The sequence below is a fragment of the Saccostrea cucullata genome, unplaced genomic scaffold (assembly GCF_032062105.1).
Source record: "Saccostrea cucullata isolate Sc308-1 unplaced genomic scaffold, CSIRO_AGI_Scuc_v1 ctg81, whole genome shotgun sequence".
In the NCBI taxonomy this organism is placed as follows: Eukaryota; Metazoa; Mollusca; class Bivalvia; order Ostreida; family Ostreidae; genus Saccostrea; species Saccostrea cuccullata.
Genome location: NW_026931903.1, coordinates 167,119 through 194,867, shown reverse-complemented (window position 1 = coordinate 194,867; position 27,749 = coordinate 167,119). Strand labels below are relative to the sequence as shown.

The following is a 27,749-nucleotide window of genomic DNA, read 5'->3' as shown; positions in this document are numbered from 1 at the left end:
ACCAACTAAAGGCTTGAATCTAGCATGTTCCAAAAGGATTAACCTTGTCATTTCTATAGAAAATAATGGCTGGAAATGCAGCATCCGAAGTCTGACTGGTCCACTGAATCATATTAGATGCAGCATACTTGCAGCTTTGATAAATATACTAAGGTCAAAGAAATACTGTACTTTGAAAGAATTCTGTGGCCCTTTTCACAGAAAATCTTACCACTAAGACAAAAAATTCTCCATTCTGCAAGTTTTTTAATGATATACATGTAGTTATTTTTTTTCTAAAATATTTTTTTTATGATGTTGTCTTAATTTAATGGAAAAATAAGTTTTTGTGATCTACTACAATGTAGATATTTGTTGGAGAATTGAAATCTTTTGTCTTAGTTGTAAGATTTTTATTTTTTTATTTTACTATAAAGGTCACTGCTCACTAAAAATTTTAAACTTGGGCACTGACAAAAAGTTTATAATATAACCTCCCTCAACAATGTTGTCAACTAAGCTAACAAAAAACACAGAGCATATTTGGTTGTCTGAATTTACTATTTTTCTTATAAACTTACAAAACTTTTTCTAACGCTATGGGTCTAACTAAAAATAAATACTACAAAGTTCAGATGAAAGTGAAGGGAGTTGAAATGAAAGGAGAAATATTGAGGAACATGGCCATACTGTAGTAAGAGGTAATTACAAGTCTTTAAGGATTTCCAAGATTAACGTAACATGATTTCCAATCATAAAATACAATAGCACTTTCGTGACAGAAAAACAAAACAAATAACATAATTAAAAATATCTCATAAAAGTGATTAAAAAATACAACACAACTACAAAAAGGTTTCACTTTTCTTTTTCTGTTGTCTTTTTTAAAAAAAGAAATTTATACAAAATTTGCTGCAAATCACACATCCTGCTGAAAGCTCCCCTATCATAAACACACTTCATACATATAATGAGTAAACTCAATGTAGTGTCTTCTATCACACTTTACTATTCCATCAAGGGAACCTTCTACAAAATCCACATACTCATAACCCATACCCAGGTACACAAAATGAATAAAATGCCTCACTGAGTAAATATGGCTACAAAACAATAAGAGTATTGATAGTCTTGAGTAGTTTTGATTATTGTACGCTGCATAAAAATGGTATATATTAGTACAAAGGTTTAATACAAACAGGAGTAATGTATAATCTTTTGAATTACACACAACAAATATTTCTCCTGACTAGCATAGAAGCAATATTATTAACATTTCCTAAAATATGGTCTCAAAGTAATTGTGAAATATAAAATGAACTAGTAAAAAAAAAACACTACAAAATTCTATTTGGCAATCAACAAATATTTAAATCTTACATTTACTGACCACAAATCTAATGTCAATATAAGTCTATCAGCTCAGGAACAAATACATATACCATTAAAAATACATAGCATGCTCTCTGAGACAACTCAATTACGGAAAAAATTATAGAAACTTGTAACGCTGTTGTCCATTCTTAATGAAGCACTAAGATCTGTGTTTACAGTCGTCATGGTCCATCTTTTTTCGACAGCTGATCTTGGGTGGTTACCCGAAGCTGTTGTTTTTTTTGTCTCTGTCTTTATACGAAATCAGCTTGGCTCTGTAGCTGTTAACTCTTGATAAAGCACTAGAGTCTGAGTTCACAATCGTCCGTCCTTTTCATCAGCTGATCCTGGGAAGTCTTTCACCACTTCTGTCCATTTTGGTCTTGACCTTTATATGATAACAGCTGAACCTGCGGAGCAGTCACTCAGACTGTAGTAGTCGGTGGTAATTCCCCGTACATTGTGGACTTTCTGCTCCAGGAGAGACTTCCAGGTGTACTTCAGTTCAGTGGTAGGGGCCCGGAACAGCATCTTGTGGGTGATTGGGACTCCTTGAGGGGTTGTTTCAGAAGCAAAATGTAAAACCAGTTCAGTTGCTGGAAAAAAACATAAGAAAAAATAAGTACGTGAGAAAAGAAAAGTGTATGTGACATTTTTTACAAGCTTTTTACAGTGAAACTTCTTATAACTTTAATCTCTTGACACGCGTTAGAAAACAGTGAGCACCACTTACTGTGATTTCTCTGTCCGTCCACCTGTGTGATGTGCTTCAGGTACACTGGTTCATATAGCACATGGAGCTGGTCACTTCTGTCTTGTTCTGTCTGCACCAGGATGTCAGAGAACAGCAGCACAAACAGCTGAAAAAAAAAAATAGCACAATAGATTACAATATTTTTCCATCCTCTACATGTATTTCATATGAAAAGCAAAACAAATATATATATGTATAGAAATTACCAGGGTATCTACCATATAAACTTTATAATACGAAATAGGATCCTTGGATAATTAATAAATTTACATTAAAAAAATAAATGTGAAAGGAAATCTGGTTTTTTTTTTTGTTTTGTTTTGTTTTTTTTTTTTTTTAGAGATTCCTACCTTTTTCCATGTTGTTCCCTCCCATCTAAACATGTCACCAGCATAAATCAAATGTCTGTCCTCGGTACATAGCTGGAATTTCTGGGGAGAGAAATTGTTTCACTTAGACAAAGCCTTCAGAACGTGTTTACGATACTTGAACAAATGGTTCTTTTAAATCAATAGCTGATATCATGAACAGAATCCTCTATGACCTTAGAAATTTAATTTTTGTTTTTTTCATAGTTTTTATAAAATGAGGATGAAAACAGAATATATATCTTACCCCAGTATTTGAGGAAAACACCAATCGATCTTGTATTCTGGCTACTTCTGAGTCGACAGATCGTACGGTGTTCATGGAGCAGGATGGAGCTAGGGTGCCTTTGCCGGACATAGAGTTAGTTTCAGCTTTAGAATGTCCCGTACTTCCAGTCGATGAGGCAAGGGATGAAATGCTTGGAACACGGTCAACACAGCTGTAGTTGGATATATTGCCAACACACTCATTTAAACCTGAAATAATAAAAAAATTTAATTTCCTTCAATATCATCCTTTTGGTAATCTTACTTGGTAAAAGATTATCAGAAAATAGAAACTCAGATGACTGAAAATTTTATTTATGTATTTCCTTAACACCTCTTGAAACATTGTAATTTTCATAATGCATTGCATATAAACATGCAAAAATAGATCTTACATTGACTTTTTTAAAGATGAAGCAAACTTGACTGAATATTTCTATTGCAGATTATGAGAGAAAATTCTTGACTTACTTTCAACCACCTGTTTGAGGCCCTTAAAGTCACTCTCCTCATTGAGTGTGTTAATGAAGATGTCCTGTAGTACTTGGTACATCTCTCTAATGTGGTGAACTGGTTTGGTTAGAAATGTGCTGATAGAGGGCTGCTGGGGCTCCAAAGGGGGATCCTGTAACATGTCAAGTATTAAATATCACTTTAATAAAGGTATTCAAACAAGCTATTAACATAACTGCAGTGATTATAAATACATGTACTAATATTCAACTATTACTTCTATTGAAATATACTCACCTTGACAAATTTAACAAATTCTGTTGATTTCCGTAGGTCTAACAAAAGTTCATTGGCCTCCCCTAAACCTTTTGAGTACAAGTCATATGCTTGGGACAGCATGTGGACCTAAAAATTAGCAAAAAAGTTTATGAGTTAAACTGTCTTTCTCCTGACCAAACAAATTTATTCTGAAATTTTCTAGTATTTTTTAAATGAAAAATAAACCTTTGTTTTGAGCGTGATTTAGATTTACCTTTGATTGATAGATCATGCCAATGGAGAAGTTCTGCCCTCCCTCACTTGATGTGAATGATCCCTCCGTGTCTGAACAAAATGAGGGCATGTTGTCATGAATTTGTTTGAGGTGATACTCCGAAATGGTTACCAGCTAAAAAAGTTAAACAGAAGCATGGTTGTAAAAAAAAAAAAGCATCATTAAGATTTCTATTAATGCCCATTTTTCTTTCTTAAAATAACATTTTAAAGCTGTGTTCTCTATCTTAAAAGTATTTTGTTGAAGGTACATTAGATTAAGTGATAAAGAGGAAATATTATAATGTACTTACTTTTTCGATATTCTGGAAGAGTGTAAAATGTTGTCTGGGGTTTAAAATACAGTGACGGAGTGGTCTGGAATATCTCTGCATTCCAGCATGCATGACATCAATAAACTCCATCTCTATACTCATCAGTCTGTGGATAGCCTCCTGTTTTCTCTTATCTCTAGTTGGCACAGTCTGCAAACCAGTTAAACCATGTTAGCAGTTTTATATTTCAATTCTTAAGGTGTGATTTCTGTTTATTCTTAAACATTTATGTCATTCATTTACCATACAGCACAGTAGTTTCAGGTAGAAATTAAACAAACAAATTAAATATCTTATTACGCACACTTTAACCTTCCTTAATATTTCCCATCAAACATACCTGGTGTCCATTCATGAAGAGGGGGAGTGGGGTGCTTGTGATGAGGTGACTGGGAAGGGAGAACACTCCTTCATCCACAGATCCGTCGGTCCCCTTACTGTCGTCTGAGAGCTCCCCCGAGTTGTTGTCGTCCTGACCCCGTCTGAGCTCCATGTGTTCTATAGAGGAGTTAGGAGGGAGCACCTGCTGCCAAGGGGGGTTCTCCAGGATCTCATAGGACTTAGGCCGCTGGAGGTCAATGATCAAAGTAGGACCGGAATTCCTGTAAAATAAATAAACTATTGTGAATCTGTCAACATTAATATTTACAATATCAGCAATCGCTATAAAAGGAAGCCCATTCTATAAAACTTATTTGATGTCGGACTTACTTTACAAGTTTGGCTACACTGGCTGACTGTGATCGGGACACGTTCTGGTTATTGACACGGATGATACAATCTCCTGGACAAAGTCCAGCATGGTCTGCTGGGGAACCTAAAAAATCACAAAACATTTAAATCTTTTTTATCCTATACTGAACCACTGAAAACATGATATTTTTTGTTTTGACATGCTAGATATCACTTGGTCAGAGAACTGCCCTATTTACCTCTATCCACTCTGCCAACTTTGACAGGACAGCTCTCTATCACAGAGAACCCGTACCCATGCTCCCCTCTGTGGACAGTAACAGTGACTGACTCCATCCCCCACACATCTTTGTTGACAGGAGGCACATTTTCTCTCTGACCTTCAAAAACAGATAGAAATGTGAACATCCTATAATTCAGATACCTAAGAAAGTCTTGTTTCAAAGCATCAGATGAATCAGGATATAGCATTCATAGATCACAGCCATAAATTCAATCCTTAATTCATCTGAAGATAAAAGCTTGATATTTTTTAAAATTTAAGACAGATATACAAAAGTATTTTTTGTTCCTATGTACTAACTGCTTTATTTGTTTTTTTTTTTTTATTTTAAAGAGAGCAAGCAGGCCCAGCAGTATAAATTACACATTTTTTTTTTTTTTTGGCAAATATATGCTTTTTTTGAGGAATCACTAAGGTCATTTTTAACACAATTTTTTAGGTTAGCAAAAGTGGGTAGTACTTTTCTCATTTGCAAGGATTTGACTTATTAAAATTTTCAAACTTCACTCTGAGAAACATAATTTGAAGCCTTACTCCTATCAGACTTTAGTAGAAGACTTACTTCTGACTTGCAGCTTAGGCTGGTTTTTGCTTGAGACTTTTAAGTGCTTCTTACGGCCCACTTCCTCTGTCAAAAGATAGTACCAGCCATCTGTATCCTTCCTCCCATTAATCAGGTGACGAATTCCAAAGGAGGTACATCCCAAAAACTCACTGTTATTAAATAGCATGATTAAAATTGTGATTCCTTATGTGTTTTCATTAGCATGAGAAATGTCTAAGGCTGCCTTCAGTTTGCTGAGATTATCACATGCCAAAGACAAGTGTCAAATGTCTGTGTTTGATATGCTTATAGATTCATCGTTTTCTCTTTCTCTCACAATATCTAGGAATCAAACTTAAGGAAGCCCCCCCCCCCACATAATGATGGGTAATTATCTATTCAAGAGCACAACCCTATTATTAGGCAAACATGTATATCACAAATCAATCAAGAGACAGAAACCCTGCTGAGCAAAAGTCTGGTACTACTTATCAGTGGATAAACAGTAAATTAATTGTGTAATTAGTTTGACTAACATATAATTATGTGTGCTATGGCCAAACATAAAGATATTCCACAAGTAATTAAAAAAGTCTCAACTTTTTATTTGATTAAGGTTTTAAAATGGTTTTTAAAAGTGATATCTCAATAAAAAAATTAAAACTGTGATTTTATTTAATTTCTTTAAAAAAAAAAAAAAAAAGAAATGATTTTTTTTAATTAAAGATTTTGGTCAAATATTAATTTATGATCAATGAAAATCAAAAAATATATTATTTAGTAAATAAAAAAATTTAATGATAAAATAGTACTTGTACATCCCCCCCCCCAACCGCCACCACCCGCTCCCTCAAAAAAGAAGGAAACCTTAATTAATTTAAAAATTAAAATTGAAATAAAAAAAGAATAAAAATATAAGAATCCACTCACTTGTTATTTGCCTCCTTGTTCCACACTGAGATGAGGAGTCTCTTGTTATTGTCTTCCTCAAAAAGCTCACTGCACAAAACAGACATCATATTAATTACAGCAACACAATACCAAAATCATCTCATAAAATCTCAGAGCATCTGAAATGCTGCTCTTAAACTTGCACAGACAAGTTTACATCACGCAGAGTGAGAAACAATGGGAGATGACAAAAAGGAAAGGGAGAGAATAAGAGGGATTTACTTATGACAATTCCAGATTACAACAGGGGGTCATCAAATATCTCAAGGGGAGTGGTTGATAAGAGATAATCAGCCCAGGAAAAAGGTTTATTCTTTAATCTTTTGTCTAGCCCTGCTTAATTTAAGAACTTCTACACATCCACATAATAACTTTTTGTTATGTTACAAAATATTGCACATTTTGGAAAGAATAAAATATTTTGCCTGCAGAATTTCCTGTTGAAATTAATTTTTGCTGGTGCACAGTGGTTGCTATACAAAGTTGTCAATTAACAATAGTTGCCAGGAAATTCTAACAAATAGCAATTACACAATGACACTATGCAATCAGTGATGTGCTGTTATCTGGGCAATATCTTGACATGGCAGATAGAATCCTGCTTGTCCACATGTTATTTCTAACCTATCTACAGATCTCATGCCTAAATAGACATTTTTCCCTCAGGAAATGATTGATTCATCCTAATTGAAATTCTAGCACAATCATGTATCTGTGGTGCTTGTTTGGCAAGAATGGTCAAGAATTTTACAAACATGTTAATTAAACAACCAAAACATATCAATGTTTTAATTATGAATGTCATATTCTACCATTTTAAATTTTCTATTCAGATGTCAATTTAAAGGTGGCACCATTCTTAATTAATAATTCAATTTTTTTTTTAAATTCACATAATTACTCTCATATTTGAAACAGGTGTAATACATAAAATACTTGTATTTTTTAAATAGTCTTTTTAGGGAAAAGAAATGAATACTCACAAAGAAAATTTCTCATCAAACAGGGGATTGTTAGACCCATTAACAACATCTGTTCTGCATCTCGATTTTCTTGTATCATCTGGCACCAGGGACATCTAAAACAAGAAACAGCAATATATAAAAAATATCATATTATTACATAAGATCAAGAGATACATGTATCATATAAAAGAATTAATTCTGTATGCTTACCTTTACAATTGCATTGCATAGAGGGGATGACTTGGATGTAAGGTGTCTAGCTTGAATAACTGTAAAAAAAATAATAAAAAGATTATGAATACATTTCTAGATACTTTTCTTTAAAATTTTAAACCTGCTTACAAAAAATAAAAATGTTAAGAAATAAAAAAACACCTTAATTATTACTTACCATGTACTGTTAATAACCCAAAGTTCATGTAAGCTGACAATCTAATTTGACCTGCAAAAAAGAATACAGTATTGAAAAAAAACTTATGTAGAGAGATTAAAAAATTTTTCAGAAATCAAAACACTGAATAAGGGTATGTTTTCATATATACCTCTAGTACACATAATTTTCTGTTCATAACTCCCCACAGAATCAGGGTGAGAAAACACCATATTGGTGAACTCAAAAATACCAGTCCAAAATATCCCACAATAATTTGTCAAGAAACAACTGTATTAAATTATTTAAAATCCAATAAACCAAGTCTCATACACAAGAAATATGACAATTCACATGCCATTGACAATACCACTTAGATTTGGTAATTTTGACACTATGTCTGAAGGCATGCTGAATACAAGGCTCTGATTGGCTGAGAGGGTCTACCTGGGTAGTTAGACTCAATGTCTACAGTAGCAGGTGTGAAACTTTACCTGGATAAATGGCCTCAATGTAGACACTGAACCCAAGCTGTGAAATGTACATTTTACTCTACACACAAATCTGAAAACTTTATGCAATGTGAATAACAGTTTATTTAGATAGAACAAACAGTACAATATTGTACTACAAATTCAGAATTAATCCTGATAAATATTCTAAAGGAGGAGAAAAAGTAATATTTGGAAATGATTACCTCATGCTGTTTTGAGGAATAACTTTCATTGCCTTGAAATTCAATATATGAAATAATCATCCTCATATTTAATTATCTATATCCAGTTATGATGTGTTATCTTTATCCCAGGACAAATTTATGGTGATCATTTTAATTTTTTTTATGAAAATCTCTTTTCCTGTACCTATATCCTAGATGTAATGGCAGTGAATCACAGTGTAGTTATATAAGGACACAGAAAGGAGTACATAAAATACAAAACTCTTATATAACAACCACACATTAAGTTACTGACTTAACATTAATATTACACAACATTTTCTTTGAAGATGTTTAATCAAAGTTAATATTAAACTGGGCTGGAACCTCATGGCAGTAACAATTTACATATCAATGAACGCTAGGGTACATGAAACAAAATCTATACCTATAAGCAAAGACAAGGAAAAAAATTCCTTTTTCAAATTTTAAATGTCAAGTTGGTTCAAACTTTGAAGAAAAAGTTTTCTATAAGTGTATGACACCTGCCGATGTTTGTTCAAATAATTATAAAAATTTTTTTGGTCATAACAAATAGTTTAGAATTTTATAGATCATCAAATATAATTTTACGGGTACTCAATCACTAAACATCCCCCTGACAATTAGAGGGAGTGCTACACTTTGAGATACACCATATCAAATTCATCTTCCCCTCTGATGTACTACTGTACACCGACAGGTGTGTCTCTACACTGTCCAATAAAACAAACAGTAAACTCTTCATATCTCCGTCTAACACCTGCCGTGGCACGCTTCAACTTTTTCAAAATAGATTATTCTAGATTCATCTTTTGAGGTATAAAATGCTACAGTCACTTAAATTACTAGCTTATAATATTTTGTTTTAAAAAAAATCAATTGAAATACCTAATTTTCTTTCAAAATAAAATATTTCAAAAATTATTTCTTTAAAAAAAAAAATTAACGAAATGTTAGTGAAGAACTTATACATGACATGAAGATAATAACAATTGAAAAAACTGTATACAATATTAAAGTGTATACCTGTAAGCAATTTAGGAGCAATGTATTTCAGACCAGTAAAGTATCCATTCAGGTCCATCAACATCCTCATTAAACTGCTGTAACTTGACCACCACTTGTTCATTACAACATTGGAACCACTCAGCCAATTACCCCCTACATAAACATGGGGACCTTTTCACATTAATCTCTGCAGCATGTGGAGCGCATCAACCCCAAACTGACAGTAACGTTTAACCAGAGCTGGGAAACTCCCACAGTGTGTGCCCCATGTGACCAATAACCCCACATTCAATTGATTAAAATTTCTTTTGTGAGAAAACAATTTTCCTTAACGAAAGTGATTAATTTGGGAATTTACAAACTGTAATTAATCATGTGGCTCCAATCTCAAACTAGCTCCAAACCCAACAATAACTGACAGATAAAAATATGAACTAATCTAATGTCCATCACACATTGTTTCCTTTATATTAAATAGTACACTTGATATTCATTCAGGTTAACTGCATTAAAATTATGTGCATTTTATTTCAATACTGATCTACCAAGACCTCATTATTGACCAGATGGTATGAAGATCATGACCGGGACCTCTAATTAGAGTAAATAGTACATACTCTAAGATGCATGGAGATCAGACAGTTAAACAAGGTACAATGTAGCCGTGCCCAAAATTTTCTGCACTGATGTGGTATTTCTAAAGATAAGACTTAGTGCTTCTCTAAACCATTACCCAACCTTGAGCTTATCTTCTGGTCAGTCTGGTCAAGGGAGGCAATATATCAGTGGTGATCTAGCCATTCTGTGACCCTCCTACCCCTCCACACAATAACACCCAGTGTGAGGCCAGTCATAAACGGCCATGTGTCAATCAGAATTGTCATTATCAAGTCACAGAGTCTAGCAACAACCTGGAAATTATCAAACTGCTAGTGATGATGAAATGTCCATAAAATTTACATTAGACCTCACTCCATTTAGGCAGGCCCTCTAAATGGGACCTTATTGCTCTGCCAACCCATTGGTACTCCCCCATTAACAAGGACATCATGAAATATCATAAAAGAAATCTGTTTTCTTAAAGATCTTTGGTATTCCCATTGAAAGTAATTTCAAAAAAATTCTCACATTCTCACAAGCAAGGAAATTTGCTTATCTACTGGATATATTACTGATATATATATGTATGTATATAGTGGTACTAACTTAGAATTTTATTTTAAACAGAGGGCAAATTTTCTATACTATGTATTTACCATAATTAAAAGTTTCCACTACTAAATGAGATGTTTAGTATACTGCTGCAGTTTTTGCAATTCAAAATAGGTTTAGCATCATGAAAATAAATCATCAATTTATATGTAAAATATTTCTGTATTACATCAGGACTAAAGTGTAACAGCATGCAGAAGAACAGGTGTAAACTAAAGGTTTACAAAACTGTGATTTTCATATGATTGCCTTAATTTAAGGAAATAAACATCAGAAAATTTACACTTGGTCAATGTCAATATGGCATACAATAACTAACTACATGTATACATGAAATTGTTTACAAACAAATAAAGAATACTGACCTTCATTCTGTAGGACTTTGAGGGGCCTGGATTTCTTGTCATCGTTAGACATAACTGACGGAGGGGGAGCCTGGTAGCCTTTCAGCGGGGGAATAGCGTGGGGAGCAGCCTGGGGCAAACCATTACCAGACACCTTCAGTCTTTTACAGGGGCTCAGGATTTCCTCATATATATGTTCCATTGCAGCACAGTTAGCACTAGGCTTTAAAAAGTACCCTGAAAAATTGAAATATACATTATTTTACACAATAGTTAGTATATACCATAGTTTTATTTTTAAAAGATGTATCTATTTAATACATTTAATTTTCTGTTTAAATTAATAGTTCTGAAATTTTGACCATTGCTTAGTAACTCGAGCAAATTTACAAGGATGGCCATTAACACCTCTTCAATCATTTTATAACCTGTTACCTACTAACATGCCTTACAGTGTAAATTGGAGCATAAAATTGTGATTAAAACATGGTACCTGTATTGCTCAACTGGTAAGGTACATACATGAAACATACAAATCCAAGTTCTAACAATTTTGTGTCAAAGCAATAAAAGTATTAGCAGATTGTAAAGATGTTCATAACTGTACTCTATCATATCAAGTGTTATATCTAGAAACAAATTCAATTATGAAAGATAACAATTTTATTATTTAATGTTAACTGATAATAAAAAAAATTCAGATGAATGAATCAAAAGGATAAGTTTTATACACACTTTCTCTTTTTCTATAAAAATGCTATAAATCCAAAGCATATATCAAAATACAATATCACTTAATAAATTCCAAATACACAATTCATATAAATGTAACAACTCACTTGAATTAAAATATGGGTCATCCTCAGCCTCTTTTTGAGGAGGTATGTCAAATTTTTCGTATAAGCCATACATTCTCACAACTTAATGTAACCACTTGAACAAAATCCTAGATATATTTTACAGACATGTTCATCTCTAGCACAAATCTGGATAAAACTGAGGAAATGTCATAACACAATTCAACAATCTGTTTCCTCCCTTAAATGGGAATGTCCAGTTGAATTAATCCTGTAGTCTTCCTACCACCACTTACAAGTCATGCATTACACACAAACAAGATTAAAACAGGAATAAAAGCACTTGTACAGGTCAACAGATAAATTTCTTATAAAAATAAAACCATGTTTGATTTGACTAGATTCTGGAGTTAAGGGGATGATGACATTTTATGACCACAGGTTACATACAGTAACAATATTTGTACTAATGGCATTAAGAGATAATCATCATAAGATTAAACCTGATAAATATTTGCACCAGGTTTTACTACTGTGTATCATTTACAAACATACAAGATACTAGCTACAAAATACCATACAGTATACTTTAGTTATTCACTCAACTAATGAACTTACTTTGTCATATGATTTATGATCCTCAAATAAACTTAAAATGATTGTTTAACATGCTTTGTAATCAGTGTATTAACCAGAAATTTGGGATAATTTAGAATTTAGTTTCAGGCATTCCACTTATCTTGTGATCTTGACTGTCATTTGTAAAGCTGCAGTACTAACCAATTGTCATTAGTACACAAACATGTAGCTACCAGTGTTATGTGTCAAAGGGACAAGGCAGGTGTAAACTGACTGTAAACAAGAACTCTGTGTATTTATCTTAGGGGCAAAATATTGCTATTGTCAAGAGATATCAAATCTGGGATTAACTTGTCAGTAATATGCAGTGGTTTAATATTCTGCATACCTCTGCTTGCTAATCATACTAATGAGGACAAAAAAGTTCCTTTCCTTATGTCTGAGACTGACCCTTTTTATTATTATATCAAGGCCAGTGATTGTTGAAGGCCGTCGAGCTTTGTGAAGAGCCCCAGGCATTTTGACCAACTGCAACTACGCAACTCGCAAAAAAAAAAAATCAAATTAACATGATTAAATAAACCTCTAACGTTAGTTATCGTTTGGTGCATCTACCAACAGAACATACTTTTTACTTTCCATATGTCTATCATGCTTAAAACGTGGATACAAGTAAAAGGATCCAATTTATCAATGTTACAAACCAAACATCCCCTATCGTGCACCCCATGCCGATGAACATCTGTCGCCACTCTCATGAAACAAAAGATAATTTATTGTTCAACTTTTTAATGAAAATGTGTTCGTGCAATGCAAAAAGGGTTATGACTTACCTAAATAAGTAATTCCTAACTAATGTCAGCCAATAATCGGGAGTTAAAAACAATCATTGCCTTAAAAACGTTGTCTTGTTTATGTGCTTGGCCTATCCATTTTCTTTCTGTGTTGAATCTCGTGCCAAAGCGTGACGTACTTGTAAAGCGCCGCCTGACGGGAGCTAGTTTCTTTATGGGGAATTACTCTAATCAGAAACGCAGAAATTAAAGTACAAGCACATTTATGTAGAAAATTCTCAAAATACAGCTTAAAATTATATTTTATCAAGTAATGATGTTGACATAAATGCACAGTTGTCAAAGTTTCTCGCAATATATATCTTAGTAAAGAGTTCTTTTCCAGGATTATGAAAGGTGCCATGCAGTATCATTCGTTCTAGCCTTGTAAAAAATGGGGTGCGCGATGCTCATCATTTTTGAAAGTTGGGTCGGGGGGGGGGGGGCGACAGAGAAAAAAAAATCAACTCACCTTGAAAAAACATGCAAATTAAAACTCGAAAATCCTTTTGCGTGATGGTGGTGGTGGTCAGTACAATTTTTTTTTATCTTGCTTATAATGCCACACATACTACATTACAAAAATTAGGGGGTAACCGGACATTCAATGAACATTTTCTATTAAATAAAAAGTTATGTCTCAAAAAAAAGGGAGTGGGTGGGTGTGTGGGTGACCCCCGTCCCCTATGCTACGTGCCTGAAAATTAAGTTCTCGCAAATCTCCAAATCTTTGAATTTTTTTCTGCTTTCTGGATATGGGAACATTGCATTTCATTTAGATTTGAAAGTTTTTACTCCCACATACACCTCTTTTAACGCTTGTTCTGCCAGACTTGGAAAATTTGTCAATGATGAGAATTTGCAATTTAAAACAATTTAAAATCAACACTACCTCAGAAAACTTCAAAATAAGGTTGAGCTTTTCTGGTCCAGTGGTTCTCGAAGACAAAATTTGAAAATATTTCCCTTAAATATTTCAGAGTAAAATTTGGATTCCCTAATTAATGTGGTCACAACCTACCTTCAGGGGTCAGGGTTGTGAATTTAAAAATTTACACGATCACAGAATGCTTTCACTTAAGTTTCAGCTTTCCTGGCCCAGTGGTTTTTGGGAAGATTTTTTTATTACCCCCTGTTTTGTCTTCTCTTGATTACTATAGTATCTCCCCTTGTGGGTTGGGTTGAGACCTTTTATTTTAACAAACCCCCAAGTTTATTCAAGGATTTTTACTTTAAACTTTGGTTAAAATTGGCCCAGTGATTCTTGAGAAGTTGAAAATGTGCAAAGTTTACCGACGGACGGACAGACGGTCAACAAGTGATCAGAAAACTTCACGAGCTTTTATATTTCATCTCAGTCATTCTCAGGTGATCTTTAGATACTGTTCAAGTCAAAAATCCCAGACACACAAATATATGCAATTTTTCTTTATTATTTTCACAATTTAAAGGGAGGACAACGCACAATAAAACAATTTAGAACGGACAACACCAACTTCCCACATGAGTGAGGTCAAATTTTTGTCCATTTATACTTATGGTACTTCCACTGGTGCCAAAACGTAACGTTTTACTCAGTGACGTCATATATTTGAGAAGTTCTGGCGGAGACATTCCAGACAGACGACGATCCTCTCGCAGGTAAATTTCGTCCAAGGACTCTTTGTTTGTAACATTAAGGTACTCCGCGTATCCTAAAAACTGCTGCAAATACTGCCGTGTTTCATTAAGCAAATATTCTTGTGCAATAATCTCAAAGTCGACCGGTGGTTTTAGGTCTCTTCTCTCTCGGTGTCCCGAAGCACCGCCATAATCTTGGTAGTCATGGACGAGATTTTTGGTGAGCTTAGCGAACCATTCCCGCAGAAAGTTTGTCACTTCCCCTGCCAAATATATTTATAATGGCTTAAAAATCACTTCAATCTAGGCGCCATAAGATTAGGGAACAGGACTTGCTTAATTATATCTTCATTATTGCAAATAATGGTTAATTTTTATTCCGCCTCATTTCTTTTGTGGGAAAGCAAATTACCTGCACAAATGGATCACCAAAATAACTCCTTTGTCTTATACATGTGAATAGAAAAAATCTTCAGAATACTATATTAATGTTCTCTGGCTTGCAAAGACCATGCATTTTGATCAAATATAGAACGATTTGCAAGTCATGTGTAAAGAAAATGGATTATAATTATTCTTTATAAGTACAACATGGCTTTTATAAAGTGTCAAGGAGTGATTTTGTGTATTTTACTTTTACTTTGATGTTTCAGCATCTTCGTCACAAAAATAATACCCAACCTAAAATATCTTTCCCAGATAATTAGCCCTGGAATGGTATTTTTTTTCTCTTTGAAAATTGAGTGTAGAGTAGGATTTTCCTCGTGAAGAAAAATCATGGAAATTGCACAGAAAATCCTATTTGTAGACAATTACTAGTTGTTCTAAATTTTGAACTGACCGAGTGGAAGTACATTGTAAACATAAAAACGTCTAAATTTTGTATTTTCTCCAAACCCGAAAATTCAAAATTAAGAATATCATAAATTTTCTCCCAGGGTAGGTTCCCCATCTCACTATACTTGTACCCCTCTCATTTAATAGAACACATTTAAAATATAATGGAAATTTAAAAAAAAAAAAGCTCTGTTGTATTTTTCGACAATGAAATTATATGTCGTTTTTTTTCATCAACTTGAAAAATGGATAAAATAAAATAATAATAGAAAACAATATTTGAATATTTCTTTTAAAAGCTACCGTCTTTGGATGTTCGTTATATGGAAGTACATGTATAGCGCCAAAAATATTTAAGGCCAAGATCTAGTAATTGATTTTTCCCGTGCTTTACGGCAGTACCATAATTATGTATACGTAAAAAAAATGAAGCATTTTCATTGCATTTAATTCAAAATTGCATAAAAAGTAACCCCGGGTAACTATGTTCATGTTAATATTATTTTAAAGAAGAGGCCAAGAAGATATGAAAAACAGTTTTCTGAGAGACTGCTTAGTAGTACTGAAATATTTCCTCGATTTGAGATTGAAAAAACCTCACATGTATGCAATTAAGACCTTTTTAAAATTAAAATTGGCAGTTTGAGTTATGTATTTTCATGTGGTTTACTTTAAAAATTAAGTCGATACATCTTAATATTTTACCTTGCTATATTTGTAAAAGATCATTTAGAAGAATTTGTTTTTCAATTAAGAGAAATCCGTAGGCACCTTTCATTTACAGGATCTTGACAAAAAATAATTTTTAGAAACTTATCCTAGGCAAAAGTCTGAAATTCTTCAGTAAAAAAATCCGGCAAAATGAGCCACGTCCTTCAAAGGATAAGGTGCGCTACCAGAAATTTACACATGTACAATATAAATCAGCATGATGTTGTGGGAAATCCTACTTTGGTTGTTTATGAAAGGGGGATATTGACACTCTTAAAAAAGTTTTACTTAGTAATCATTTTTTACTTGAAATAACAAAGATAAGTAATAGATAATTACTAAGCATTTACTTAAAATTTTAAATCAGTTACTGAAATATATGTCAATTACTATATTCAAATGTTTTACATGATTTTTGTATTTTAAAGAATTGTTTTACTTACACACTAAAAAGTTTTACTTAGTAATTTATATTTACTTAAATCTGTGTATATAAGTAATAACATTACTTGGCCTTTACTTACATTTTACCACTATTTACTATATAACTAAATTTTTTGCCCCCGTAAACGAAGTTTCGGGGGTATATAATTTTTGTCGTGTCCGTCTGTCTGTCTCTCTGTTTGTCTGTTTGTCCGCAAAAGCTTTAACCTTGCCCATAACTTTTGATTTAGCGGAGCTATGACTAGCTGCAGATCTGTAGCGTTATGGTTTCATATATTTGTCTTTGACCATAACGCTATAGATCCCGTAGTGCAAAAAAAAGTGCAATTTACGGCGCAATATTTTTTGCGCTCTTTTGGGGAGAATGTCTCCACTTTCTAGCTTTGGTCAATCAACTACCTTTCACTCCCTAATTCTAGACACATTCTGTAGCCATTATGTTCTAAATTCACCAGTTCAAACGAACATAAATTATTTATAAATAAAACTCAAAAACACTTTATATAGGATGAGCTCGCATGCGCGAGTGCAACAGACTTTAATGAAGTGTATACAGTATACAAAGCACAGTCTTTAGCTTAACTTCTGAAATCCAAATCATTCTACAAAAGAAAAAGAAACAAATAAAGCGACAGTCAACATTAAAACGAACATTTTAACGTGTACAGTATATCGATCGTACTGGAAGGGGTGGGTGGGGTGGGGGATAAGTCTGTTGCAATGTAGCAGCGAACTTCGAATAACTTAAAACACCCGAAAATCTACCTTATACGTGTCTGAATCATGCGTAGCACGGATTCAACCTATTCACCCGTAAACAAATAAACAACCAATCGATCTCCTTTATCGATGGACTTAATCTGCATACAAAACAAACACACGTGTTTTACCATAACTTTTATAAATATATTTATGTTCTAAATTCACCAGTTCAAACGAACATAAATTATTTATAAATAAAACTCAAAAACACTTTATATAGGATGAGCTCGCATGCGCGAGTGCAACAGACTTCGACGATAAAGAAAGCATTGACATAAAATTATCGAAACGTGTATGACCCCACCCCTAGATATCAAGACTTCAAGGTAATCCAATTATTACGTTTTTCAAACCAGGCCTTGAATAATTAAAAATTATCATAAAAATATCGCAGAATTCTCAAAGTGATGCGTATTTACCCACATTGATCATTCTTCAAACTTCATAAAGAAAATTTAATATTATTTAGGAGAATAAAAAAATATAACTTTTCAGGAATGCAAATGAATTCACCTATAACATGCATTTTCCAAACGAAAGTTTTACGACAATTATATCTATGTTAAAAATTATAGGTTTCCAAGCATTTGAAGAAAACTCCACAGATTTTTATACTGAGTTCTATGTTACTTTAATTTCTTCTATGTATACTGCACAATTATTATTATGCATAAATACTGTAGTTTATAAAGCGTTTGCTATGAATGCTAAACTTCATAAATCAATTATAAATTTATATCAAACTTAAAAATTGGTATTTAAGGCTAAATCGAGGACATTTGTATAAAAATGTTCAAAGAACTTTCAATTACATTAAGATTCATAAACACTCAGTCTGCTCACTGGTATGAAATGTTGCTTGAGCCTAAATGATTTTCCAAAAAAGAAATGTATTTTTAAGTAAAATACATGCAATTAGACAAAAAAGACACTTGCAAATCTATAAAGGAATATTAGACATTTATGTCATTCAGAGTTATCTCTCCTATCAGAGTATTAATGAACCTTAAGTTGCATGAAATTCAATTTGTTATATATAAAGTTTTCAATTTCAAGCTTCCTTTGGAGACTTTCGTGACTTTTTGAATAAATCATTAAATAAAAGAGTTATCCTTCCCGGCTGAAGAGTTTTCTTTTTTTTTCCTTTTTACCATGACGTCTTCAGATGAACTCAAAAAGCCTTCTACGTTGATTTTTTTTTTTTTTTTTAGTGAATCATACATATCAGCATTTGCAGTTCAGATAGCAACCCCGTTAAAACACTATGAAGAATAAAATTACTTATATAAACTTAAAAAGTTTGAGTGCTTACAGAATTTCTCTGTTTCTTGGTACAAGATTGTGACTTCCAGATACACAAGAATAACGTTTACAATACGAAATAAATTTAAATCAATCATAAATATTACTCATCTGATCAAACTCAATTATTAACCTTTTCTAAACATCTCTTGGTTATTAGCAATAGGACAAAAGAACTGAACTACACCTACCAGAGTGTAAACATTATTCCTCTTTGATTTTGACTAGAGGTGATTTGTCCGAACCTTGATTTTAAACACAGCTTTGGAAGTCTTCAGACAAATCCTTCAATGAAAGTTTTGCAAAACATCTGGTCCGTGTGTCCTGACTAAAGATACCTGAAAAAACTTTGCTCCAAAAATTTCAAAATCAGATTGTGATATCAAACTGCTTTATTATTCCCAAATCATTTTCTAAACGCTTAGAATCCAATCCAACAGAGTCTGTGATTATAAGAAGCACAGTTACAATTTGGCCTCCTTTACAGAATAAACAAGACAATGCTATATTAGTATTTAAGCTATTAAAATATAAATACGCAAGTACAGTAGTTTCGCTTTGTCAATTGAAATTTCAAATATGTCTGCAAATACATCTCAAACAAATTGCACTTTTGTATATCTTTTGAAGTTTATGTACTTGCATTTATCGATAAAACGAGTTTCCTGCTTCAATGAGATACTATAATTTTACACATCTTCAAAAGACAAGAAGGCAGCTCTATTTAAGGTCATGTCAACTTCGAAAATACTTACAAATCCAACAAAGAGAATTGTCTGCATAACCATACATCTCGGAATTTTCCAGCTTCATTAAGATACTTACAGGTCTTTTGAAGGTCTTTTGCTAAATATACTAGTCAATACTACATTCTAAAAATGTTAACTTCTTCGAAAATTTTAAAAATTTCAAAAATAATTTTATGATCAATGTACATGATGAACCATTCAAGCATTCCAGCTTCATCTAAGCTACTTACAGAATTTTAAAAGGGTCTTGCCTGCATCATACTACATCTGAAACCATGCCAGATTCTTCAAGCTACTATAACTGAATTTTAAGTGGTTTTGTCTGTATCAAACCCTCTCAAACATGCCAGTTTCTTCAAGCTACGAACTGAATTTTATATGGTCGTTTCTTTGTAAAACTGCATCTCAAACCATGCCAGCTTCTTCGAACTACTTACTGAATTCTCTATGGTCTTGTCTGTATCAATCTACATCTCAAACCATGCAAGCTTCAAGCTAATTACAGAACTTGAAAAGGGCCTTGTCTGCATCATACTACATCTCAGACCATGCCAGCTTCTTCAAGCTACTTACAGAACTTGAAAAGGGCCTCGTCTGCATTATACTACATCTCAGACCATGCCAGCTTCATCAAGTTACTTACGGAACTTGAAAAGGGGCCTCGTCTGCATCATACTACATCTCAGACCATGCCATCTTCATCAAGCTACTTACGGAACATGAAAAGGGGCCTCGTCTGCATCATACTACATCTCAGACCATGCCAGCTTCTTCAAGCTTCTTACAGAACTTAAAAATGGCCTTGTCTGCATTATACTACATGTCAGACCCTGCCAGCTTCTTCAAGCTACTTACAGGACTTGAAAAGGGCCTCGTCTGCATCATATTACATCTCAGACTATGCCAGCTTCTTCAAGCTTGGAATGGTCTTGTCTGCATCATACTACATGCCAGATCATGCCAGCTTCATCAAGCTACTTACAGAACTTCCAAAGGGCCTTGTCTGCATCATACTACATGCCAGACCATGCCAGCTTTATCTAAGCTACTTACAGAACTTCAAAAGGGCCTTGTCTGCATCATACTACTTCTCATACCATGCCAGCTTCTTCAAGCCACTTTCAGAACTTCAAAAGGGGCCTTGTCTGCATCATACTACATGCCAGACCATGCCAGCTTCTTCAAACTACTTACAGAACTTTAAAAGGGCCTTGTCTGCAATACATCAATACATGTGGCAATAGGTCTTGCTAATATCATCATGAAATCAACTCTTGAGTCGTATTTTCTTCATAACAGATAGAAAACACTAAATTAGGACATGCAAAATGCATAATGAAGGCTATTATAAACACTGTCTTAAATTGATACTCTATAATATTTATCAGCATCGGAATACATTATGTACAAATTATGGAGCATCAATAATATGCATTTATCTTATGTTCTTCATTTCTACGTATTTTAAAATACATTGTACAACGTCCAGAATTAGGAGCATAAAAACCACTGTGGCTAAACAAAGGTTTTATTGAATAAAAATTTTTACGAAAATAAAACGATGTTTCATCATTTTTCGAGTTTATATCAGGAACATCAGGAACTATATATTCAATTACATGTACACTGTACATTATTTCCAAGATTTGAAAACAACTTCAGAAAAATGAACCAGCTATATGCAATTCTGTGCATCAATGTTTCACAGTACAATATAGAATTGTAAAATTTTAGGACTGTTCAAACCATATCATGAAATTCAAATACAATTAGCTTCCAAAATAGTGTGTCTCGTTACTATAAATTAGAAACAGTAGAACTTTGTTCATAATTGCTACCAAATTTCAACCCATCATATAGATATAAAATTGTATATACATGTACCAGGTACGTACGTGTATTGATTACTACCGTGACTTTACTAGAATTATACTCATTCTCAAGTAACACATGTTTTGTTTGTTTGTTTTTTGTTTTTTTTTTTTACAAAGCTAAATTCAAGCTGAAAAACGGACATTAATCTGTGTCCAAATGCTTACCAGATTCTCTGTTCTGTGCGTGCCTCTATCTGCTGTAAGAGTCGTAGCCGTAGCTCACATAGTCCTATAGTCTATGAGGCTTAGTAACAATTAAAGAAACAAAACTGGCAGAAGATTAGACGTTGACAAACGTTTTAATCACTCAAGCTTTCAGGAATTACGATTAACAGAATGAAATTTTGTTGCCTTAATGTGAAAGACACAGGGTACTTATATGGTCCTTTACCCTATCGTAAATAATATAAACAGTGTTTAAAATTCAAATGTTATTTTTATACTTTCGTTCTTTCTTTGAGGAAGTCGCAAATAAGAAATTACCAGTTTGTAGCTGCACCTTCAAATGTGCCAATTTTCACCCACATGGAGTCCAAACGTGTCAGAGATGCCCGGAACCTCGGCTCTGTTTGTTTGTGCATAATCAGCAACTGTTTCTACATGAAGCTAGGCGCTCGTCTAGTATAGACTGATTTCTATCTCCGATCTAAGCGAACATAAGTCTGTTGCAATGTAGCAGCGAACTTCGAATAACTTAAAACACCCGAAAATCTACCTTATACGTGTCTGAATCATGCGTAGCACGGATTCAACCTATTCACCCGTAAACAAATAAACAACCAATCGATCTCCTTTATCGATGGACTTAATCTGCATACAAAACAAACACACGTGTTTTACCATAACTTTTATAAATATATTTATGTATAGTTTATCCACCTCCCAACCATTTATAGTTGTCTCTACAGGCAATAAACTCGCTGGATATGAATTTTCAATTATCTAACAAATAATTTTAATCAAGCGAGTTTATCGCTTGTAGAGACGACTATAAAGGGTTGGGAGATAGATGAAATATACAGATTAATTAAATAATGTGTCTAGAATTCGGGGTTGAAAGGTAGTTGATTGAACGATGCTGGAAAGTGGAGAAATTCTCCCCAAAAGAGCGCAGAAAATATTGCGCCGTAAATTGCACCTTTTTTGAACTACGGGATCTGTAGCGTTATGGTCAAAGACAAATATATAAAACCATAACGCTACAGATCTGCAGCTAAGCTATGACTTGCATATTTCACATATCCATTCCTTTTGACAAGACCATTCCTTTGAGTATCGCCAAATTTGACCTTTTGACCTTGACCTTGGAGTTTAACCCACTTTTACAAATTCCAAACTTTTTCTTTAGTCATATCTTTTTAACAGTAAATACCAGGACATTAATACTTCACATTTATATTCTTTGTTGAAAGACCTTTCATTGGATACCAACAAACATGACCATTTGACCTTGACCTTGGAGATTTCAATCCTTGTGAAAAACTTTAACCTTGGCCATTACTTTTGAACGATAAGGGATAGGGCTTTCATACTTACATATTTGTAATTCCTGTGAGAAGACCATTCATTGAATACCAAGAACTTTGACCCTTTGACATTGACCTTGGAGTTTGACCCACTTTTAGAAAGCAAACCTTGACTTTAACTTTAAAAGAGTTAGGGTTAGTGCATTCATACTTTACATATTTCATCCTTGTGACAAGACCTTTCTTTGGGTACCACCAAATCTGACCCTTTGTCCTTGACCTTGGAGTTTGATCTACATTTCAAAATTGGTAACCTTGACCATAACTTCTGAAGGGTGGGGCTAGTGATTTCATATTTCAGATATGTATTTTTTGTGGCAGGACCTTTCATTAGATACCAATAACATTGACCATTTGACCTTGACCTTTGAGATATCAAGAAATACCAATATATTGAATTTGCATATAAGAAAAGTTTAACCTTTGCTATGTTGCCATACGGGGAACATCAGTGTTTCACAAACACATCTTGTTTAAATTGTACATGTATTTAATTGATTTACTTAAAACTGTAATTTATTTACTGAATCAAGGAGAATCCAGAGCAGTTGCAATACAAATAATTACTTAAAAATGGTAGTCTAATCACTATCAGTAATATATAATTTTGGATTCCATATTAATTGTCTGTGAGGAGGAGTTATCTTTCTTCTAAATATTCCTTCATGTAAAAAAGAAGTCATACTAATTAAAATGCTGTATTAAGTACTTGAAACTTTAAACCATATTTAAAATGGTCCTTAAAAAGATACAACTTATTCAATTTATAAGGCTTTTGATGTTGGAATTAAATGTTTTATTGTTAAATATAATAAAACAATTACAAAGAAATTGGCAAAAGAAATAGAAAGTATTGTTACCATCGCGGATAGATTTTCTCTAATTGAAAACTCGAAAAGCTCAATTAGGAAACTGTGATCAAGAAAACTGTGATTGGTCTTACATTTTATACTTTCATGTATCTCCTTTATCAGAGGGTCGATACCTTGCAGTTTTTCTAGTAAATAATGTCGATTTTAGTAAATATGATAAGTATTTCATTTACTTAGTATTCTCTTAATTAATAACATTCTAGATTTTAATTAATATCAGAATTACATTTACTTAGTAATGATTCATAAAATCTAGTAAATAGAAAGCATATTATCTCTAAATTAAGTAATAATAATTTACTAAAAATGAGTAGTTCATTTACTAAGTAATATAATTCCTATTAAGTATTGATACTTAGTAAATCATTTTATAAGTAAATGAATTCATCCTTATTACTAATTATGTTTACAATTACTAACCATGATAGTCATTTACTTGCTATTCTGACTAAATGGATTACTAATAATTACTAGTTTTTCTTAATCTAATATCTTATTTCAAAAACAACAAGTAAAACTTTTTTTTAGAGTGGACTAGAGTAGAATTCTCCTTGGAAAAGTTTGCTTTACTAGACAAGTAATAGTGCTCCTGGAAGGAAATCGCAATCTACATTTGAATTTCCGCCGGAGGAGGGATATGTGCTTCTACTGTTGGGTAAATCTTGCTCTAATATACCAATATATAAATAATAGTTAACTATAATATCTTTATATGCCGTACATTTTCAGTTCTCTGCATTTACAGTTACTTCCTTTTGGGCTTTTAACAATCTTTTCAGTTTCATCCCCATTTTACACCTAATCATTGTTCTATCGAGGGACGTAAGGGTGTGTGTGTGGGTGGGGGATACCATCTAGAGGAAATCATTCAAATAACCGTACTTCAAAAATCTTGACAAGCAAAAGAAAAAAGTCCAAACTCTAAAATCCTAATTCGTGTGAATGTGTTTATGATTTCTTTTTTTTTTTGGGGGGGGGGGGTAGTTGTAGGTAGGTTCCAACTTCCTCTCGGTATTTTCTATTCATACACTACTACATTACCCTTATCTGACTTTACTGCAACAAGAAGGGGGGGGGGGGGCTTTCAATGAACATTTTCAATAGGGGGCTCCCCCTCCCACCACCCCCTCCTCCAATGCTGCCTGCCTGCTTTCTAATTTAGTATTTACTTGCTTTCGTTATAATTGAAAAAAAATCTATATATAATTCAGCATGATTTTAAAATTTCCAATCAAGATGAAAATTGCCCTACTGACAGTACTGTATGTAGCAAATACCGGGTATTGATGTATGAGCGTATAAACATACAATTTCATACTTCAAATTTGAATTTCGCTTTAGTGATACAAAAATGGAAGGTTTATAGAACCATACCTGTGTATTAAATAGTAATTCTAACCCTTTCAACAAAAATAGTGAAATATTGTTTTCAATTAAATTAACTTTATTTTGATAATACATGTTGACATGTAGATATAGATTCAATGTCATTTTAAATGAAGAAATATACAAACGGTATATATAGAAAAGTCTTTCTCACCAAAGGAAGTAAAGACTGACCCCTGAATCTGACCCCGGTTGTCCCTGGTGTCCGTTGGACTGGCTTTATGAATGGAGACAATTACCGTGAGAACGAACAGAAAAGTGAGACACTTTACACAAACCATGGCTGGGTTGTTTTGGTCTTGTTAGTGTCAATCGGTATCGCTAACTTCGATAACCCCTATCTGTATATATTGAACATATATAGAACAGTGACCTAATTTTATCCCTTAATGAAGTCAAGAAGTATAGGTAAATTATTAATGGCTGTTTGAACCGCAAATAGTATTTAATAAATGTATTAAAATCACAAAACGAGGTAAATTATTGACAAACAAGTTGATGAAACAAGAACATCAGCAATCTTGCTTAAAGTCACATTTCGTAAGTTCTATGGTCGATACAATGAACTTGTCAGCAAATACAATTTATCTCATACGTGTGGGGGATACTACCCATAAAACAAAATTATGCTTTATCCACGGGTCGATGCTTTATCAATAGCACTTCCGGTTTTCACACGATCCCTCGCTTCAAGATTTTATTTTATTGAAATTATTGAATTATTGTTATATAAACTAAATATTACAGAATGATTACCAAAACTGGTGAATCTTTGTTACATCAAAATTTAAACGTAAATTCAACATATGAACAACGATTATATTAAGGGTGAAGATTTGTATCAGCAATATTTTTACATATGGTAAGTATGAAGGTTGTTTTTCACTGTGGCCACACTTAACTTTGGGAAAATCTGTCCAAATGTCGCATCTTCAAACCATCGCACGTGCCTAACAGTGCATTATTTAACAAAATGAGTTACATAAGGAAAAGAAGTATGTTGTCCTCTAACACTTAACATATAATACCCTTCTTGAATAGAAACTTTATTTATGTGAAGAACATAGTGCCAAATATGATGGTTCGTGGTTTTATCTCTTTTATGATAGTATTATTTCATATTGTAATTAATTGTGGAGAGAACGATCATAGGCATTTATGCCTGCTGTTCAATCCATTTCTTTATATGAATAAAATATATTTTAAACTAATTCATTTTCGGCCTGAAATTTAAGAATTTTATGAATCAAAAAATTTTGACAAGGAATTCTAAAGTTTTTTTTGTTCAAAAAGAGATATTTCGACTCTTAATTAAGGAAACTAATAAGTGAAAAAGAAAACTTTACTGCATATCTGAAGAACCATCTAAAGGGTATACTAATTATATTTCAAAAAAGATTAAGCCATTGTTTATATAGTGGCAGAAAGTATAGTAATGTTTCGCGTCATTGCGTTTTTAGATGAAAATTCCGAAAACTTTTTGCACATCTACAGAGAATTACCAAATAGTTCCTAAAGAATAAGACCTTCAGGAACCAGGGGCCCGTTTTACAAAAGAACTTACGACTGAGACCAAAACTTCAGATGATCGTAAAATTTTGCAAAATTATTAGTTCTCTTCAAAATTATTTGTGTAAATATATCTTGCCATATTTCTTTTAAAAGATTAAGATAATTTTCGATATAATGTTTATTAAAAAGTTGTATGAAGAATCAAATTTGGTTTTAAGGTCCCTTTTTAAAACCCAAATTTGTAATATTAGCGATGTGGATTATGAAGTTTCGGAGTTTTCATATCAGTTTCATTGAAAAGGCCAATTGGGGCTAGAAAAAAAGAATAAATACCCCCTTCAACTTATCCCCATGTTTCCGAAAGTTTTCTCACACTCAAGGTAGTGGCCAATAATAGTTTTAATTTGATTTTCTAGGGATCTTGTAGTTCTAGGAAATTTTATTTTAGGTTTTATGGCCAATTGGAGGCGAAAAACTTTTTTTTCTTTTGTGACAAACCAGATTATACAAATTTGGTTGTGGCACAGAATGGAACTTGTCATGTCTTGTGATAAGTAATCTTCAAAAATTACTTTGTTAAAATTCTTCCAGATTCTACATGAATCTGCAAATATTCTGAAGTTAATAAAATATCTACATGTATTTAAATAAATGACGGAGTTCCTCATTGATAATTCATAGTCTTTCAACAATTTCTAAGAATTCCGCTGCATGGGATCGAACTTATTTCACTCCTTTATTACCAGACCTGTATTAAATATTCATAATCTTACAAAAATGTTTTTATTCAAAATCTTCTATGAAATATGCGAAA

General features: G+C 33.0%; 1 protein-coding gene across 1 annotated transcript; it reads right to left on the bottom strand.

The window, feature by feature from the left end:
- Positions 1-499: 499 nt before the first annotated feature.
- LOC134233982 (uncharacterized) lies at positions 500-25,755 on the bottom strand. Its single transcript, XM_062716035.1, has 19 exons — positions 25,578-25,755; positions 14,885-15,223; positions 11,153-11,368; positions 7,889-7,939; positions 7,708-7,766; positions 7,516-7,610; positions 6,512-6,580; positions 5,600-5,751; positions 4,994-5,134; positions 4,773-4,878; positions 4,402-4,663; positions 4,041-4,211; positions 3,728-3,862; positions 3,493-3,600; positions 3,214-3,367; positions 2,723-2,952; positions 2,458-2,538; positions 2,087-2,213; positions 500-1,949 (listed from the first exon to the last, which is right to left on the bottom strand). Exons 1-19 carry the CDS (start codon positions 25,702-25,704, stop codon positions 1,744-1,746), a joined length of 2,829 nt encoding a protein of 942 aa, XP_062572019.1. The 5' UTR covers positions 25,705-25,755; the 3' UTR covers positions 500-1,743.
- Positions 25,756-27,749: the final 1,994 nt, after the last annotated feature.

What these genes read in the sequence shown, in the direction of transcription:
- LOC134233982 (XM_062716035.1), bottom strand. Translation starts at nt 25,704, where the DNA reads ATGGTTTGTGTAAAGTGTCTCACTTTTCTGTTCGTTCTCACGGTAATT. An exon ending in ACGTTTTGGCACCAGTGGAA is followed by an intron (nt 11,369 to 14,884) that starts GTACCATAAGTA and finishes TCAATTTTTCAG; the next exon opens with GGTACTTTTTAAAGCCTAGT. An exon ending in CCTCAAACAGGTGGTTGAAA is followed by an intron (nt 2,953 to 3,213) that starts GTAAGTCAAGAA and finishes TTATTATTTCAG; the next exon opens with GTTTAAATGAGTGTGTTGGC.